Below are 15596 nucleotides of genomic sequence, written 5' to 3' on the forward strand. Positions count from 1 at the left end.
GATCCGTGGCAGAGTACTTCCGTCCAAGGCTGACCTTTTGAAGAAGGATCAGAAGGAACAAAAGGCTAGGATTAAAAGAAAAGCCCGAGAAGATGAGGCTAAGAAAGCCAAGAAGTTGAGAGTCACCTTTGATCCTGGCAAGGTGGACTCTGAAGAACGAAGGGAGAAAAGGATTAGAGATTCCTTTCGCAGAACCAGATCTTCTTCTTCTGTGCAAATCTCCAGGCAGGTTTTTACTCCACCTCCCTCTGTCCCTAAACCATCCTTCCAATCACCTCCATCTGAACCAAAAATAAACTTCACCTTACCAAATCTTTCTCCATCAACCTCCTCCTCTCCCATTCTAAATCCCACTCCTCTAAATATTCTTCCCCCAACTCCTTCTGATAAGACTTTCTCACCAATTCCCTTTACAAATAATCCATCCTCATCAATCATTCTCTCAGCTATTCCCTCATCCTCATCCACCGCACCTCCACCTTCTGTATCCAATCCCTTACCTACCAGAAAATCAAAACCTTTTTGTCCTCTCTACCCGAACTACAAATTCACCCTCAATCCGCCTGAACCTGAACTTTCTACCTACCTGGAACTTTTCAGATATGAAGTAATCAATGGCTTAGACCTTCTGAATGAAGCCTTCCTAAATGGTCTGAATGATGTTTCTACAAGAAATATCTGGAAAAGATTTCGCAAGGTGTTTCAAGAAGAAGCAGTGGGAGTACAGAAAAGACTTGTGGCTGCTGCCCCACGACCTCGTGGAATTCTAAGGAATTATGAAGACTTCTGGTTTGCTAGTCTCAAAGGAAGACATCTGTTGGAAGAGAAGCCCTTCTTGGATGAGATGGAACAATTAAGACTGGCTGCTGAAATGGAAGCAAATCCATGCAGGGATATTGTTATCTTTATTCCTGATTATCCTGTTCTGCTCGGAGACTTCAAGACTCTCTTTGACTATCTGAGGGAAAACCCTTCTGAGAAAGACCCAAGCTTGGTCATTCCAGAAGTTGTTAACCCACCAGAAATTGAAGGTCCTTCTGCTCCCAGGAATCTAGCTGCCATTCTTCAGGCACTTGAGAATGGAGACTCGGAAATTCCTGCTGCAGAATATGGAGATGCTTCTATGCAAGAAGCAGATGCTGAAGATCATGTTGCTGAATCAGATCCTGTTGAGGAAATCCCTGCAAATGATCTATCCATGGAAGCTACAGATCAAGTTGCTATTCCTGTGGTTGAAAGCGGTGAAGCTTCTTCTGATGAATCTTCTCGTCTTGCAAGGACTCTGGAAGAAATTCAGAAGAGACAGGATGAGCAAAGCTCACTCAATGCTGAGTATAGAGCTTTCATGGTGAGGCAAGATGGACACAACAATGAGGTTCAAGAGATGCTGGCCAAGATCTTGTCAAGGCTAGGGCCATCTTAGATTGAGTCTGTGTTGTTTCTTTTTTTTCGTTGCATCTGTTTTTTGTGCATCTGATCTTACTTATCTTCATGTACTTCTGTACCTGCTGTTTGAACTTCAATGAAATCATCTTCTTCCTCCGTGTGTTTCTTTTTGTTTGTCTCTGAATCTTTTCTGTTTTTTGATGATATGACAAAAAGGGGGAGAAATATGTGATAAATGATTTGATTTAATCAGTTGCTTTTACTAACAAGAACTGCAAGTTCTATATGGTTTAAGTGTTTTGCAGGTATAAAGAAGTGAAGAGAATCTTCAAAGCAAACACAAGAAGCAAAACCATAAGAAGTGTTATTCTGTAAAAAGAATAAGCTCATGGAAACTGAAGCAAGCTAAGTGCTGTCAAGCTTCAGAAATCAGAAGCAAGAAAGAAGAATGAATCAGAAGCACTGATAATAGAATTTGATCCATATTTGTCTATTTGCTCTGACAAAATTCTATTTGCTCTGATACATTATTTTAGCCTATATGGCTCTGATACATATCATGTGTTCTAATATACATTTTATGTTCTGACTCGTTCATGCTGACTTTTGTCGTTTAGTTTTTGTTCTGTAACATTTCAGGATGTAGAGATGCTCTGATGATGCTCTGGTACATTCAACAATGTTCTGATACAAATCTAGCATGAAGTGATGTTGGTAGAAATTCAAAGCTCTGAAGCTATCCGAGGGAAGCAGAAATCAGAAGCTGTGAATGTTCTAAAGATCCAGAAAACTCAAGTTCTGAAGCTGTCCTAAATGGAAGCAGAAATCAGAAGCTGTGAATGTTCTGAAGATCAAAGAAATTCAAGTTCTGAAGCTGTCCTAAATGGAAGCAGAAATCAGAAGCTGTGAATGTTCTGAAGATCAAAGAAATTCAAGTTCTGAAGCTGTCCTAGATGGAAGCAGGAATCAGAAGCTGTGAGTGTTCTAGGGATCTAAAGAAATTCTAGTTCTGAAGCTGTCCAATGGAAGCAGAAGTCAGAAGCTATGAATTCTCTGAAGACAGAAGCCTATGTGATCGTCTCTACCGAAATAATCAGGGAAGTCTTTTATTAAAGTTCTTCGAGTATTTATTTCAGGGGGAGATTATTTATCTCAGGGGGAGATTGTTAATCTCAGGGGGAGACATATTCATATGCTTATGCTATAGCTGTGTAATTTGTCTTTTGCCGTCTGCTCTTTCTGATCGCAAATTCATATCATTTATATATGTTTTTGTCATCATCAAAAAGGGGGAGATTGTTAGAACAAGATTTGTTCTGATCAATTATCTTAGTTTTGATGATAACAATAATATGAATTTTGCTTAAGATAATATGGTACTCTAATCCAATGCAATTTCCTTTTCAGGAAATATATAAAGGCTCTGTTTGGTAAAAATAGCGGTTGATTGATAAGCTAGCTGATAGCTGATAGCTTATGGCTGATAGCTGATGACTGATAGCTTATAGCTTATAGCTGATGACTGATGACTTATAGCTGATAAGCTGATTGAAGTGTTTGGTAAAACTAGCGGTTCAACTAGCTGATTAATTAAAATGACATGAAGGACATTTAATATATAATTATTTTAATTTAAATTAAAATAAATTATAGGGGGTAAAAGTGGATTTTAGCTAAAATAATAAGGGTAAAAATGGAAGAAAAAATGATAAGCTATAAGCTATAAGCTAAAACGCTATTTGAAATAGCGTCTGAAAAATAAGCTATAAGCTAGTAAAATAAGCTATAAGCTCGTAATGAAAAGACCGTTACCAAACAGGTCTTTTATTGTTATATGAGCTTATAAGCTATAAGCTATAAGACATAAGCTCAAAAAGTGGCATGCCAAACAGAGCCAAAGAGTATGCATAATTCAGCGCTCAGAAGCTTTGTCTCAAGGGTTCAGCATGCAACATCAGAACATGGTCTGGCAAGACATCAGAAGATGGTCGAAGCAGAATCAGAACATGGGTCTATGGAAGCATCAGAAGAACATGAGATCAGAAGCACTGAAGTTCTGATGGTATCACGCACAGAAGCACTTCAAGGTCAGAAGATCAGAAGATGCTTTGCACCAAGCTGTTTGACTCTGATGATATTCAAACGTTGTATTCACAAACATCAGATCAGAAGGAAGTACAAGTGGCAAGCTACGCTGACTGACAAAAGGAACGTTAAAAGCTATTAAAGGCAACGTCAGTAGACACAGCGTGAACAAGGCTCGAGGTAGTTGACAAAAGCGTATAACATTAAATGCGATGCTGTACGGAACACGCAAAGCATTAAATGCACTCAACGGTCATCTTCTCCAACGCCTATAAATATGAAGTTCTGATGAGAAGCAAGGTTAACGATTCTGAACAAAACAACTCATATTAACTTGCTGAAACTCTGTTCTATTCAAAGCTCAGAATCTTCATCTTCATCAAAGCTCACTACATTGCTGTTGTAATATATTAGTGAGATTAAGCTTAAACGTTAAGAGAAATATCACAGTTTGTGATTATAGCTTTTAAGAAGCAATTGTAATACTCTTAGAATTGATTACATTAAGTTGTAAGGAACTAGAGTGATCGTGTGGATCAGAATACTCTAGGAAGTCTTAGAGGGTATCTAAGCAGGTTGTAACTAGAGTGATCGTGTGGATCAGAATACTCTAGAAAGTCTTAGAGGGTATCTAAGCAGTTGTTCCTGGAGTGATCAGTGTGTGATCAGAAGACTCTGGAAGACTTAGTTGTTGACTAAGTGGAGAACCATTGTAATCCGTGCGATTAGTGGATTAAATCCTCAGTTGAGGTAAATCATCTCTGCGGGGGTGGACTGGAGTAGTTTAGTTAACATCGAACCAGGATAAAAATAACTGTGCAATTTATTTTTATCTGTCAAGTTTTTAAAGCTACACTTATTCAAACCCCCCCCCTTTCTAAGTGTTTTTCTATCCTTCAAAGTGAGGAGTTGTAAACGGGGGAGTTTAACTCCGAATTAATTCTGCTTATATTGGATTCCCTCCCTGGTTTGGTAGCCCCTAGAGTAGGTTGTTTGAACCGAACTGGGTAAACAATTATGTGTGTTCTTTATTGTTTTATGTTGTTCTGTCTTAATTTATTTTGTGTCAGTTTGGATGTCATAACATCCAGTAAGACATTGTGTGTGAGGTTACTAGAATTTTCAGTATCTTGGTTGGTTATTCCGATTCCGACTTTGCTGGTTGAAAATCAGATATGAACAGAACTAATGGAAATTGTCACATGTTTTCAAATTCCTTGGTCACTTAGCATAGAAAGAAACAAGTTTTTGTTGTCTTGTCAACGATCGAGGTGGAATACTTCGCAGCTGGTAGTTGTTGTGCCTAAATGTTGTGGCTAAAACAACAACTATTAGACTAAGATATTAAACTATCACGTATTCCAATTATGTGCGATAACACTAGCGCTATCAATCTAACCAAGAATCTGGTGCTACATTCCCGCACTAAGCATATCGAGATACGTCACCACTTCCTACGTGACCATGTTGAAAAATGGGATGTTGTATTTGAGCATGTTAATAGTAAAAATCAACTCGCGAATATTTTCACAAAACCTCTTGCATCTGAACCATTTTTCAACATTCAAAGAGAATTAGGGATACTTGATACCTCAAACGTTGCCTAAATGCATGTTTTACATGCACTCTATACATACTTGGTCAAGCTTTCATATGAAAGTTTCACACTATGCGGGTGCATTCTTCCTTCCTTTCATCTATGAGGTAATATTGTTCCATTTTCTCCTTGAAAGTAATTCCTTAACTACTAACATGTTTCTTTTAGTTCCAAATGTTTGATGCATGATACAATACCATGAATGTTCGCTTCCAAAAATTTAGTTGATTAACGTATTTGTGTTTTTCAATTCATATGCTTATAGTGACTTCATTTTTAAGTTTTGTACTTCATTGTTATAGGTGATTTTTGTCATGGCATAAAGCTTGTACATTTGAACTATATGATCTTGATGTCTAAAGCATTCTTTGTACTAATGTTCCTTGCATATATATGTGCTTTGTATCTATTTTAACATGAATTAAGTTGAGTATGTGTGAACTTGTGTAATTCTTGATGTAGCCATGTCACATTTTATGCTAGCATCTTTGCTTTTGGTTTTAGTGGTGATAGTTTGTTTTCACCAAGCTAGGCACATGCGTGTACAAACTCGGGAGCACCAATGTGAATAGTTGCGTAAACATAACGTGTTTGAAGCGACTCAAGAGTTTAGCATAACAACGCGTTCATCACCTTCTTGTATCTGTGATTCTAATTGTGATGATTTGCAGCGGTGTTTATTTATGTTTATTATTCGCATCACTGTATATGTATATATATATATATATATATATATATATATGTGTGTGTGTGTGTGTGTGTGTGTGTGTGTGTGTGTGTGTGTGTGTGAGGGCATGTTCTTTCTATTGCAAAATACCTCTATGTGATTTATTAGTATTTGTGCCTATATTATACTTCTCACGGCTTGTTTGCCTCTTTTTGATGTTGTTAAAGAGGGAGAAAGCATATGCAAAGACGAAGTTGGTTGGAATGCACACATTTAGGGGGAGCCTTCATGAAGACATAAAGTTCATACCGTCGTAAGTTTTTCCATCATCAAAAAGGGGGAGTATGTGAGTGAACTTGCCCACTAGATGTTTTGCATGATGTCAAAACTTAGGAAACTATTAGCATTTATGTAGTATATTAAACGGTATCTCTGAGTCATTATGTGCGCCTAAGCATTAGGGATCTTAGAATACATCCAATACATGTTTGAGAAACATACCATGCATTAAAAATGAATTATATTGCATCAAAAGTTAATTTCAGGCTTGAAAAATCATTTTTTATCCAAAAAGCAAGTGTACAGGTCAACACATACAAGGTATAGGTCAATAGATACTGAAGAAATTTCTTCTATGTGTCGACACATACGATTTTCAAGTCAACACATGTCCTGCAATTTTTAAAACCTGAAGTTTCTGGAAATTTTTGTCGACTCATAACCTGCTATAGGTCGATGCATGTGCCAATATAGGTCGACACATGACTTACATGTGTCGACATATACTGTTGTTTTTCAAAAAAATTGCATTTTTTTATATTTTTGGATCTCCTTTTTGCCTCCAACTTGCACCAAATACATCATACATGCATCTTTCCAATTTGATGAAACTATAAACGCATACTAAGATTTCTCATCATCTTGAACCTTTATGCATACATACAAATAAAGTATACATAATCATTCATTATTTTGGTGCCATCTAGACTTGGCTGATAACGTTCAATTTAGGTTGGTTGTAACCTAAGATTGGGTTAAGAATCATAGGGGTTTCATCGGAAAAACTGTGAGGGTTTTTACTCCAAGATCAAAGTGTGGATTTAGGGGTTTTCGACAAGATTTATGCAATTGGATTCGATCGAGTGAAGGCTTTGAGGAACTATGGTTTCTTATAAAGGACTGGTGTGATATGGTGAATCAATTGGTGTTTGTGGGGTGGCTTGATCAAACTCAGATCAAGGAAAAAGAATTGCAAGGATTAACATCAAACATAGGGTTTGTAGGGTTGGATTGCTTGACATCTCTTGTAAATAATTTTTTGCATAGCAAGAATGATATCTCAATTCCAAATTAGAATTAGTGGAAGAGGTAGCCGTAGAGAGGACGATCAGTGAACTGCCTAAACAAACTCCTCGTGTCCTCAATCTCTCTCTGTCTCTCTCTCTATCTCTTTATCTCTTTATTTCTCTTGCACTTAAATTTCCATTATCAAACTATTTAACACATCTATCGAGCGATTGATTCATAGTAAATTAATGGAAATTGTTTTGATAATTGTTGAGTTGTTGATATTCTTGCAATCACTTTGATTGTAAGAGGGTTTGAGTATCAACAAACTTGAAAGAAATTTCTAAAAAATAAATCGCATACCAAGTGTTCGATAATTTGACACTGTATTGTTTTGTGTTTAAATTGTTTTGAGGTTAAATTGTTTTGAAATTGGTTAGCTTGTGAATAATTGAACTGTTAATTTGAGAATTCAATTGTTAATGTTAATTGTCTCATTGTCATACCATCACCGGTAGCGCATATCCGAGTTCCAATAGCTTGTTTGGTTTAGACGACTTTCAATCTAAACGCGAAACTTCAACTAGCCAAAGTTTAAACTCTTTTCTAAAATCTTAAAAATTGTACTTTTGAATTAGGGGATCTCTTCACCCCTAATAGATAAGGTCTTGTCGTCTAACAAAGTCGTAGTTTTGGTTCATAAGCTCAGCCTGTGTAAGAGCTTACTTTGGTTTGAGATCATTCCAATTTAAATTCTCATATTTGTTGGAGATTAGACCGATTTAAAATCTCAACTTGGTTAGTGGTCATATTGTTCAAAACCCAAGTTCAGTTCGAGATCATCCGGTTTAAAATCTCAACATGGTTCGTGGTTAACCTGTTCAAAACCTCGGTTTGGTTTGGAGGATAGCCTATTCAAAACTCCGACTTAGTTCGAGATAAGTTTATACAAAATCTCGGTTTAGCTTGGGGAGTGGGGACTAACCACTTCAAGTTTGTGTTTGGAAAGAAGACTAATCGCTTAAGTTTGCTATTTGGAAGGAATACTAATCGCTTCAGTCTGCTATTTGGAAGGAATACTAATCACTTCAGTCCACTGTTCTTTGTTTGGTTGGAAGTTAGCCTGAAACTTCATTTTTTCTTGTATAAGGGGGTTCGAGAGTTTAACCTACCTAAAACTCTTAAGCATTACTAGATACTCTCAAGATGATATCCTGGAAAAGTTGTAGATAAACCTGATTTTCTTTGGACCATAGAAGAATAGAGAAAATATGAAATTGATTTCAAAACCAAGAATTTTCTAATAATGTCTTTAGACGATAGTAAACTTCTTTATGTCTATAATTGTAAATCTTCCAAAGAAATGTGGGATGCTTTTGAAGTGATATATGGAGTTTCTTCAAATATCAAACAAGAGGAAATTTAATGAACACACTATACAAAAAAGATGAATGTTTTATTCATAAATGTCTCTCCAAATTAAAAAAAAAGTTAGAAATTATATTGAAACATTTATCACTAAACAATATCTAAGAGTTAAAAATTAGAATAAAAAATCCGATTCATTTCTTAAATCAAAAGATAGGAGTTTTATCATTAATTATTCAGTTAAACTATCTTAATTATTATTAAACATTTATAATTATAAAGTGAGTAATTATTCTGTTAAACTCTATTTGTCTTTCGACCGACCATTAGAGCTAGCGTACAAATTTTCATACTACTAATCCGGTCATTATTATGAATAAAAGTTCTTTTTTAGGTTATTCAATAAATATATTTGATCTTTTATGTAGATCAGATACATTTATTATTCAATAAAACTAAAAATAAAATATTTGTTTATAATAATGGTCGGAGGGAGTACATCTTTTGGACATTCCAATTGAATCAAACTAACGCAAAATATATTATTTTTGCAAAATACTTTTTCAATTAATAAATAACTATTAAATAAAACCCAAAGCATTTACAAAACAATACCCACAAAACCATAAATCTTATTTGCTATATCTATTTATGATATTCCTTGGTAATCTAAAAATTACTTTCTTGTCCTTAATGTCGGCATTTAAGCATAACTGTAAGAACAATAAAGACAGTCCTTTGTTTGGGCAATCCACATCACACATCACACATCACCCTCTTCTCTACAGTAAGCGCACTTAAGCATTTAGATTTGCCTCTAACTGGGGCTGTCCTAACTAGATTTGACATGATAAAGCTCCCAAACTAGCAAAACAGAACTGTTAACATCCACTCTATACTCGACGCTTCCTTCACTTGATTAATTACTTGAAAAAAAAGAACTGTTAAGCATTTAGTGTGCTTCAAGAGAACATTAAAACTACACGCTGGAACGCAATAACACAAACTTATCATTTTCTTATCCCTTCTTTTCAAATTCCATGAACATGTGGTAGATAGATACTATAACTTTGTTGGCACCAATTTAACCATCTCAATTGGTAGTTGGCCCCATGCACTCTTTTACTTAAAGTGTGACGGTTTGTGTCTTTCCTCATAAGCCATGCACGTGTTCATAACCATCCAAAAAACCATTGATTACAATCTCAAATTATCCCTCTCCAATAATCGAGTAAGATAAAATATCACTGTTTCAGCTATCATTCATCACTCAAAACGTGTTGTACGTTGGTTGTACAATGCACATTCATAAACTTTTCCTATAAAAATCTCCATTCACTTTCACCAAAATCATATTCAGATAGCAATAACAATGTTGGCAAGAAGTAGAACTCTTCCTAGCAGAATCTACCAAGGAGTAGTAAGAACAATTTTCATGCCATTTATTTATTTATATATTTTATATGTTTTGATATATTCAATTTTCTGTTACAGATAGAAGAAAGGAAAGATAGCAGACACTACATGGAACTGGAACCACTGCCTAAAATCAGAACTGAGACTAAACCACTAACCATTCAGTCCAAGTCTCTCGACGACGATGGTCGCGTCAAGAGAACAGGTTCAAAATCTAGACTATATTCCATATTTTGACTTAATACTAAATCTCATAGTAGCGAGTTTGATACCTATTGAATTGATTGTTGTATTGTATTGCAGGAACATTTTGGACAGCAACGGCTCATATTATCACTGCTGTGATAGGCTCGGGAGTTCTTTCGTTGTCATGGGCAATAGCTCAACTTGGTTGGGCTGTTGGACCTGTTGTCTTGCTTCTATTCGCACTCGTCAATCTCTATACTTCCACTTTACTAACTCAGTGTTATAGAACAGATGATTCTGTTACTGGACCGAGAAATTACACCTATACTGATGCAGTAAAGTCTATCTTAGGTAAATTAAGATTTAGAACATGTAATGTAGTTATGTGTGGTGTATTTATATAGGATGAAATTTGATTGTGTAGTTGTTTTTGAGTTTCAGGAGGGAAGAAGTTTAAAATTTGTGGTGTGATTCAATATGTGAATCTCTTTGGTGTTGCAATTGGATACACTATTGCTGCCTCGGTTAGCATGATGTGAGTTGCTAAAACATATGCGCCATTAATTATCCGTTTTGGTTTTATTAACTGTATTGATGCTGTGTTATTGACATTTCTGCCTGTTTCTCAGGGCCATAAAAAGGTCGAATTGTTACCACGAGAGTCATGGAAATGATCCATGTCATATGTCAAGTAATGTGTATATGATAGCATTTGGTATAGCAGAAGTGATACTATCTCAAATTCCAGATTTTGATCAAGTATGGTGGCTATCTATAGTTGCAGCTATCATGTCCTTCACTTATTCTGGAGTTGGATTAGGTCTAGGTGTGGCCAAAGTAGCAGGTACAAGGAGATATGTATATACAGGATCATGAAACTATAGTTATCTTTTTTTATGTAATTTTTCACTCTTATTTTTCATCACGCAGAAAATAAAACTTTTCATGGACGCTTGATGGGAATTAGTATTGGCACAGTGACAGCAGCTGGAACAGTCACTGGCACACAGAAAATATGGAGGAGCTTACAAGCTTTAGGAGCAATGGCTTTTGCATATTCCTTTTCAATTATCCTCATTGAAATTCAGGTAATTTAGATGATGCACACCATGATAATATACACATTTTCTTATAGAATGCACAGTTACATAGGAAAATGTTTGTTTTGTTGCACAGGACACCTTAAAATCTCCTCCTGCTGAGCACAAGACCATGAAAAAGGCCACTATGTTGAGCATCATGGTTACTACAATTTTTTATATTCTCTGTGGAAGCATGGGTTATGCTGCTTTTGGAGATCATGTACCTGGAAATCTCTTGACTGGTTTTGGATTTTATAACCCTTATTGGCTTCTTGACATTGCCAACTTTGCAATTGTTGTGCACCTAGTTGGAGCATACCAGGTATTATATCCTATTACTCTTAAGTTCATGTTATTTTATTATCTATGCAGAACCAACAATTCAGTAAATGTGTCTCTGTGTCACATCCGATACACATGCCTACTATTAGACTGACACGACACCAATACCACGCTTACTATTATGGTGTCACATCCAATACGCATGCTTACTATTAGACTGACACGACACCGATACCACGCTTACTATTATGGTGTCACATCCGATACACATGCTTATTATTAGGCTGACACGACACCGATACCACGCTTACTATTAGACTGACACAACGGCAACTATACACGCGCTTACTATTAGACTGACACGACACGGATACCACCCTTACTAAATGGTGTCACATCCGATACACATGCTTACTATTAGACTGACACGACACCGATACCACACTTACTATTAGACTGACACAACGACATCTATACACGCGCTTACTATTAGACTGACACGACACCGATACACGCGCTTACTATTGCTGTTTACATGTCTATCTATTGTGTTAGGTATTTTCCCAGCCCTTCTTTGCATTTGTTGAGAAGTGGAGTGCAAGTAAATGGCCTAAAAACAAGTTTGTGACAGCAGAATATGATATACCAATTCCCTGCATTGGAGTGTACAAACTCAACTTATTCCGCTTAGTTTGGAGGACAATTTTTGTGCTATTAACAACCCTCATAGCCATGCTATTACCATTTTTCAATGATGTAGTTGGATTACTTGGAGCTTTTGGGTTCTGGCCCTTGACAGTTTATTTCCCAATAGACATGTACATCTCACAGAAAAAGATTAGAAAATGGACTAATAGGTGGCTTGGACTTCAGATTCTTAGTGGATGTTGCCTCATCATTTCAATATTGGCTGCTGTTGGATCCATTGCAGGGGTTGTTTTGGATCTCAAGACTTATAAGCCATTCAAAACTAGTTATTAAGTGAAAAGAACACTCTTGGAGTGTTAGATTGTATCATTAACTGTTGGAAACAGACCTATTTTAGAATGAAAGTTATGGTTTGACATATGTCATATTTGAATGTATATATCTATGTGCAATTACTCTGCCTAAGACAGTAAAACCAGTGGGAAAATACAACTGCAGTTTATAGATATTTTACATCAGATAAAAACAAAACTGATATGCAACCTATCTAAAACATGTTGAAGAATCTATATTTTGGACTAGTAGAAATGTAAAAAAATAAAAATACAATCCATTTTTTCAACAACTACTACAAAATACAATCAATTTCAAAAAACTAATTAAACAAGTATCTCTGAGTATAAAGAGTAGGAGATTCTCATTCTCTTGTTGCTATGATTAAGTTCTTATTTTTTAGCCTTTAGTTGAGTAGAACTTGCTTGGGCAGCAGCTTTAGCTATTGTTGTTGGTTTGATGACACTCTTGGGGTTGAGTGCCTTCCTTAGTTTGAAGACAGCCCAAGCTGTACCAATTGCATGCCCTGCAGCACCAAGCCCTTCATTTGTAACCTCACCAGCTTGTTCTCCATATCTAACATAACCAAAACAAACAATAAAAATTAAGAACAAATTAGGAACACAAGAAGAATAAAGTACAAAGAAGTTGCAACTTACTTATGTGTAACTAGTCCAGTAGTCACAACTGATGAAGTTGACATAACATTCCTTCCAGCTACTTCTGCAGCATCACACACCTTATCTACACATCATATATAAAAAGCCAAAGAATCAGAAAAAGACATTAACCAATACTAAAACATACTAGTCAAGAACAATAAATATGCACTTAATTGATGAAAATCAACTTACTGAATCCATCTAGGGTAGCAAGTACAATTTCTCCAGGAAGAAGACTAAATAACTTCTTCCCTGGCTTAGAGTTCACCACCGAACTAGTAAAAAATCCAGACACCTTAACAACACCAGAGAGAACACCAAGAGCAACATTCTCAGACATCTTTGTCAACTTCTTAACCCTGAAAAAACTCAAACATAAATAGCATAAAAAACTATACAAAAAACATGCAGTAACTGAATTCACATATATAAAACTTGCAAATTTTCAAAATTTCGAACCCTTTCATGCTCGCCATGGCATGTGGACTAATTTTTGATTGAGAAGAACCAGGCTGCAACCTCTTCTTCATGAAATCATTCCCCCATTTCAACCTCTCCACGGTAACATCTCCACAAAACAGAATCCCCCTGATCATTTGTCCTGACCCTGCCGCAATCCATCTCGCAAATCTTCCACTATAATCCTCCACGTTTGGTGCCAACGTAGTCCAATAAGCAGCCGCAGAACTTTCCTCCAAAACCTCCTTTTTCTCCAAAACCTCCCACCCTTTCACACCCTTCACCTTCTCCACAGAAAGAAAACTATACTTTTCAAGAACCTTATCAAGTTCTTTCAAAACCAAAACTTTCTCTCGCCCTGTTGCTGTAACCGTCAATCCGTAGTTCAAAACTTCAGACTCAATATTCTCTTCTGTATTATTATTACTCCGTGGAACTTTGAGTGTGAAAAAGTAATGAGACTCGTCGAGTTTCACTGTCGAAACGTCTTTGGCTAATGGCCATTGGATTTGATCACCGATACGAGCAATAACTGCTGCCACGTTGCTTCCTTCTTTAAGGCTTACTATGGTTAACTCCCCGGATGCTAGGTGGACGCTGGAATCTTTTTCTATGAGATGGAGAATCACGTCGGGGACGGTGACCAGAACATGTTCTGATGGTTGTTGTTGTGCAGTTTTTGGATATTCAGTGGCGATTGATGGATACATGGATGAAGAGGAAGATGAATGGGAGAAAGGAGAATTTGCGTCTGGATTGGTGGATTCAACTTGAGGGTAGAAAGATGTTTTTTGAGACATAGTAATTGTGGTGATTATGAGAATATGAATGATGTAGTGATGAGATATTAAGGAGATTTTATTTGTATTTATAAAGATGGGACAAAACCGACTTGTCGAAGAAAAGATGACGTAACGGTGGAGAGTACGTGTAGTAACTGTGGAGGTTGAGAGATCTTACTCTGCCGACTCATTGGATGCACACTTGCTGTTATTTCTTCCTGTTTAAGAAACTGATGATTGGTTGGATGAGGGAAGACACGGAGAATAATTCAGAAATTCCCCGCGTTGTTTTTTTATTTTAGAAAATTTTACCACACAACAATTTTTTAAAAATATCAATTTTATCCTGACATGTTTTTAACTAATTTACTATTTTATTATTTATAAAAGAATTCCGAAAAATTCCACCCCTACGACTTTGGCAATGATTTTCGGTATGTATTTACATGAAGCGGAACACTTTCAGTATGACATTCGATTTTGAATGAAATGACTTTCGGAAAGCTTGAATAATGAGTTTCGGTTTGTATGTAAACTCTTAATAAATTGAAACAAATTGAAACACTTTACAAATGTGTTCTGTTTCTTGCGTATTATATACTAGAACACTTTCATTTTGTCATCTGGTTAGGGATGTCAACTTGCCTCCATTAGCGGGGATCTCCGTGGGATTCTCCGTTTGGGACCCCAATGATGGAGAATTTTCCCCCCACGGGGATGGGGATGGGGATCAAAGTCTCCCCGAAGACATTTCGGGGACGGGGGTGGCGTAAATATCCCGCGCCCCGTGGAGTCCCCGCTCCGAATAAAATAGCATAATGTCCTTAATTTATATATAATTTTAAATTATTATGTAAGTTTATTTGACATTTTATATAATTAATCTTATACACAAATTTAAAATATATATGTATTGTTAGTAAAAGAGTGATATAAATGATTTTTTCATTTTTTTTTTAGTTTGACAATTTTGTTCGATATTATAGATTAAATATTGTAAAAACAATATATTTATTGGTTAGTTTTTGAAGCTTTTACTATTAATTTGGTTTAAAATTATATATAAAAAAAATCATGTTTATAGATATCCGCATGAACCGTGGGGATCCGTGGGGACCCGCGGGGATCCGCGGGGACGGGGACGGGGGACAAAATCCCCCCGAAGCGGGGATCCAAAGTGGGGATGGGGAATAGATTCAATGGCGGGGATTGTGATGGGAATGTATCCCCCGTCCCCGCCCCGCCCCATTGACATCCCTAATTTTCAGTTTGCATTTTTTTTCTTTTTTTTTTTGTCAGGTATGACAATTCTGCTACAAAAATGCGTAAAAAATTAGATATGTGCAGATACTTCTG

General features: G+C 36.3%; 2 protein-coding genes across 2 annotated transcripts; one reads left to right on the top strand and one right to left on the bottom strand.

Moving 5' to 3' along the window:
* The first annotated feature begins 9593 nt into the window (after positions 1-9593).
* LOC131602165 (amino acid permease 4-like) lies at positions 9594-12422 on the top strand. The gene is made up of 8 exons (XM_058874184.1): positions 9594-9810; positions 9885-10011; positions 10110-10343; positions 10434-10527; positions 10622-10836; positions 10923-11080; positions 11169-11396; positions 11912-12422. Exons 1-8 carry the CDS (start codon positions 9763-9765, stop codon positions 12335-12337), a joined length of 1530 nt encoding a protein of 509 aa, XP_058730167.1. The 5' UTR covers positions 9594-9762; the 3' UTR covers positions 12338-12422.
* Positions 12423-12483: 61 nt separating this feature from the next.
* LOC131602166 (protein EARLY-RESPONSIVE TO DEHYDRATION 7, chloroplastic-like) lies at positions 12484-14305 on the bottom strand. Its single transcript, XM_058874185.1, has 4 exons — positions 13459-14305; positions 13192-13358; positions 12997-13081; positions 12484-12913 (listed from the first exon to the last, which is right to left on the bottom strand). Exons 1-4 carry the CDS (start codon positions 14256-14258, stop codon positions 12730-12732), a joined length of 1236 nt encoding a protein of 411 aa, XP_058730168.1. The 5' UTR covers positions 14259-14305; the 3' UTR covers positions 12484-12729.
* Positions 14306-15596: the final 1291 nt, after the last annotated feature.

Source organism: Vicia villosa, linkage group LG5 (genome assembly GCF_029867415.1).
Source record: "Vicia villosa cultivar HV-30 ecotype Madison, WI linkage group LG5, Vvil1.0, whole genome shotgun sequence".
NCBI lineage: Eukaryota > Viridiplantae > Streptophyta > Magnoliopsida > Fabales > Fabaceae > Vicia > Vicia villosa.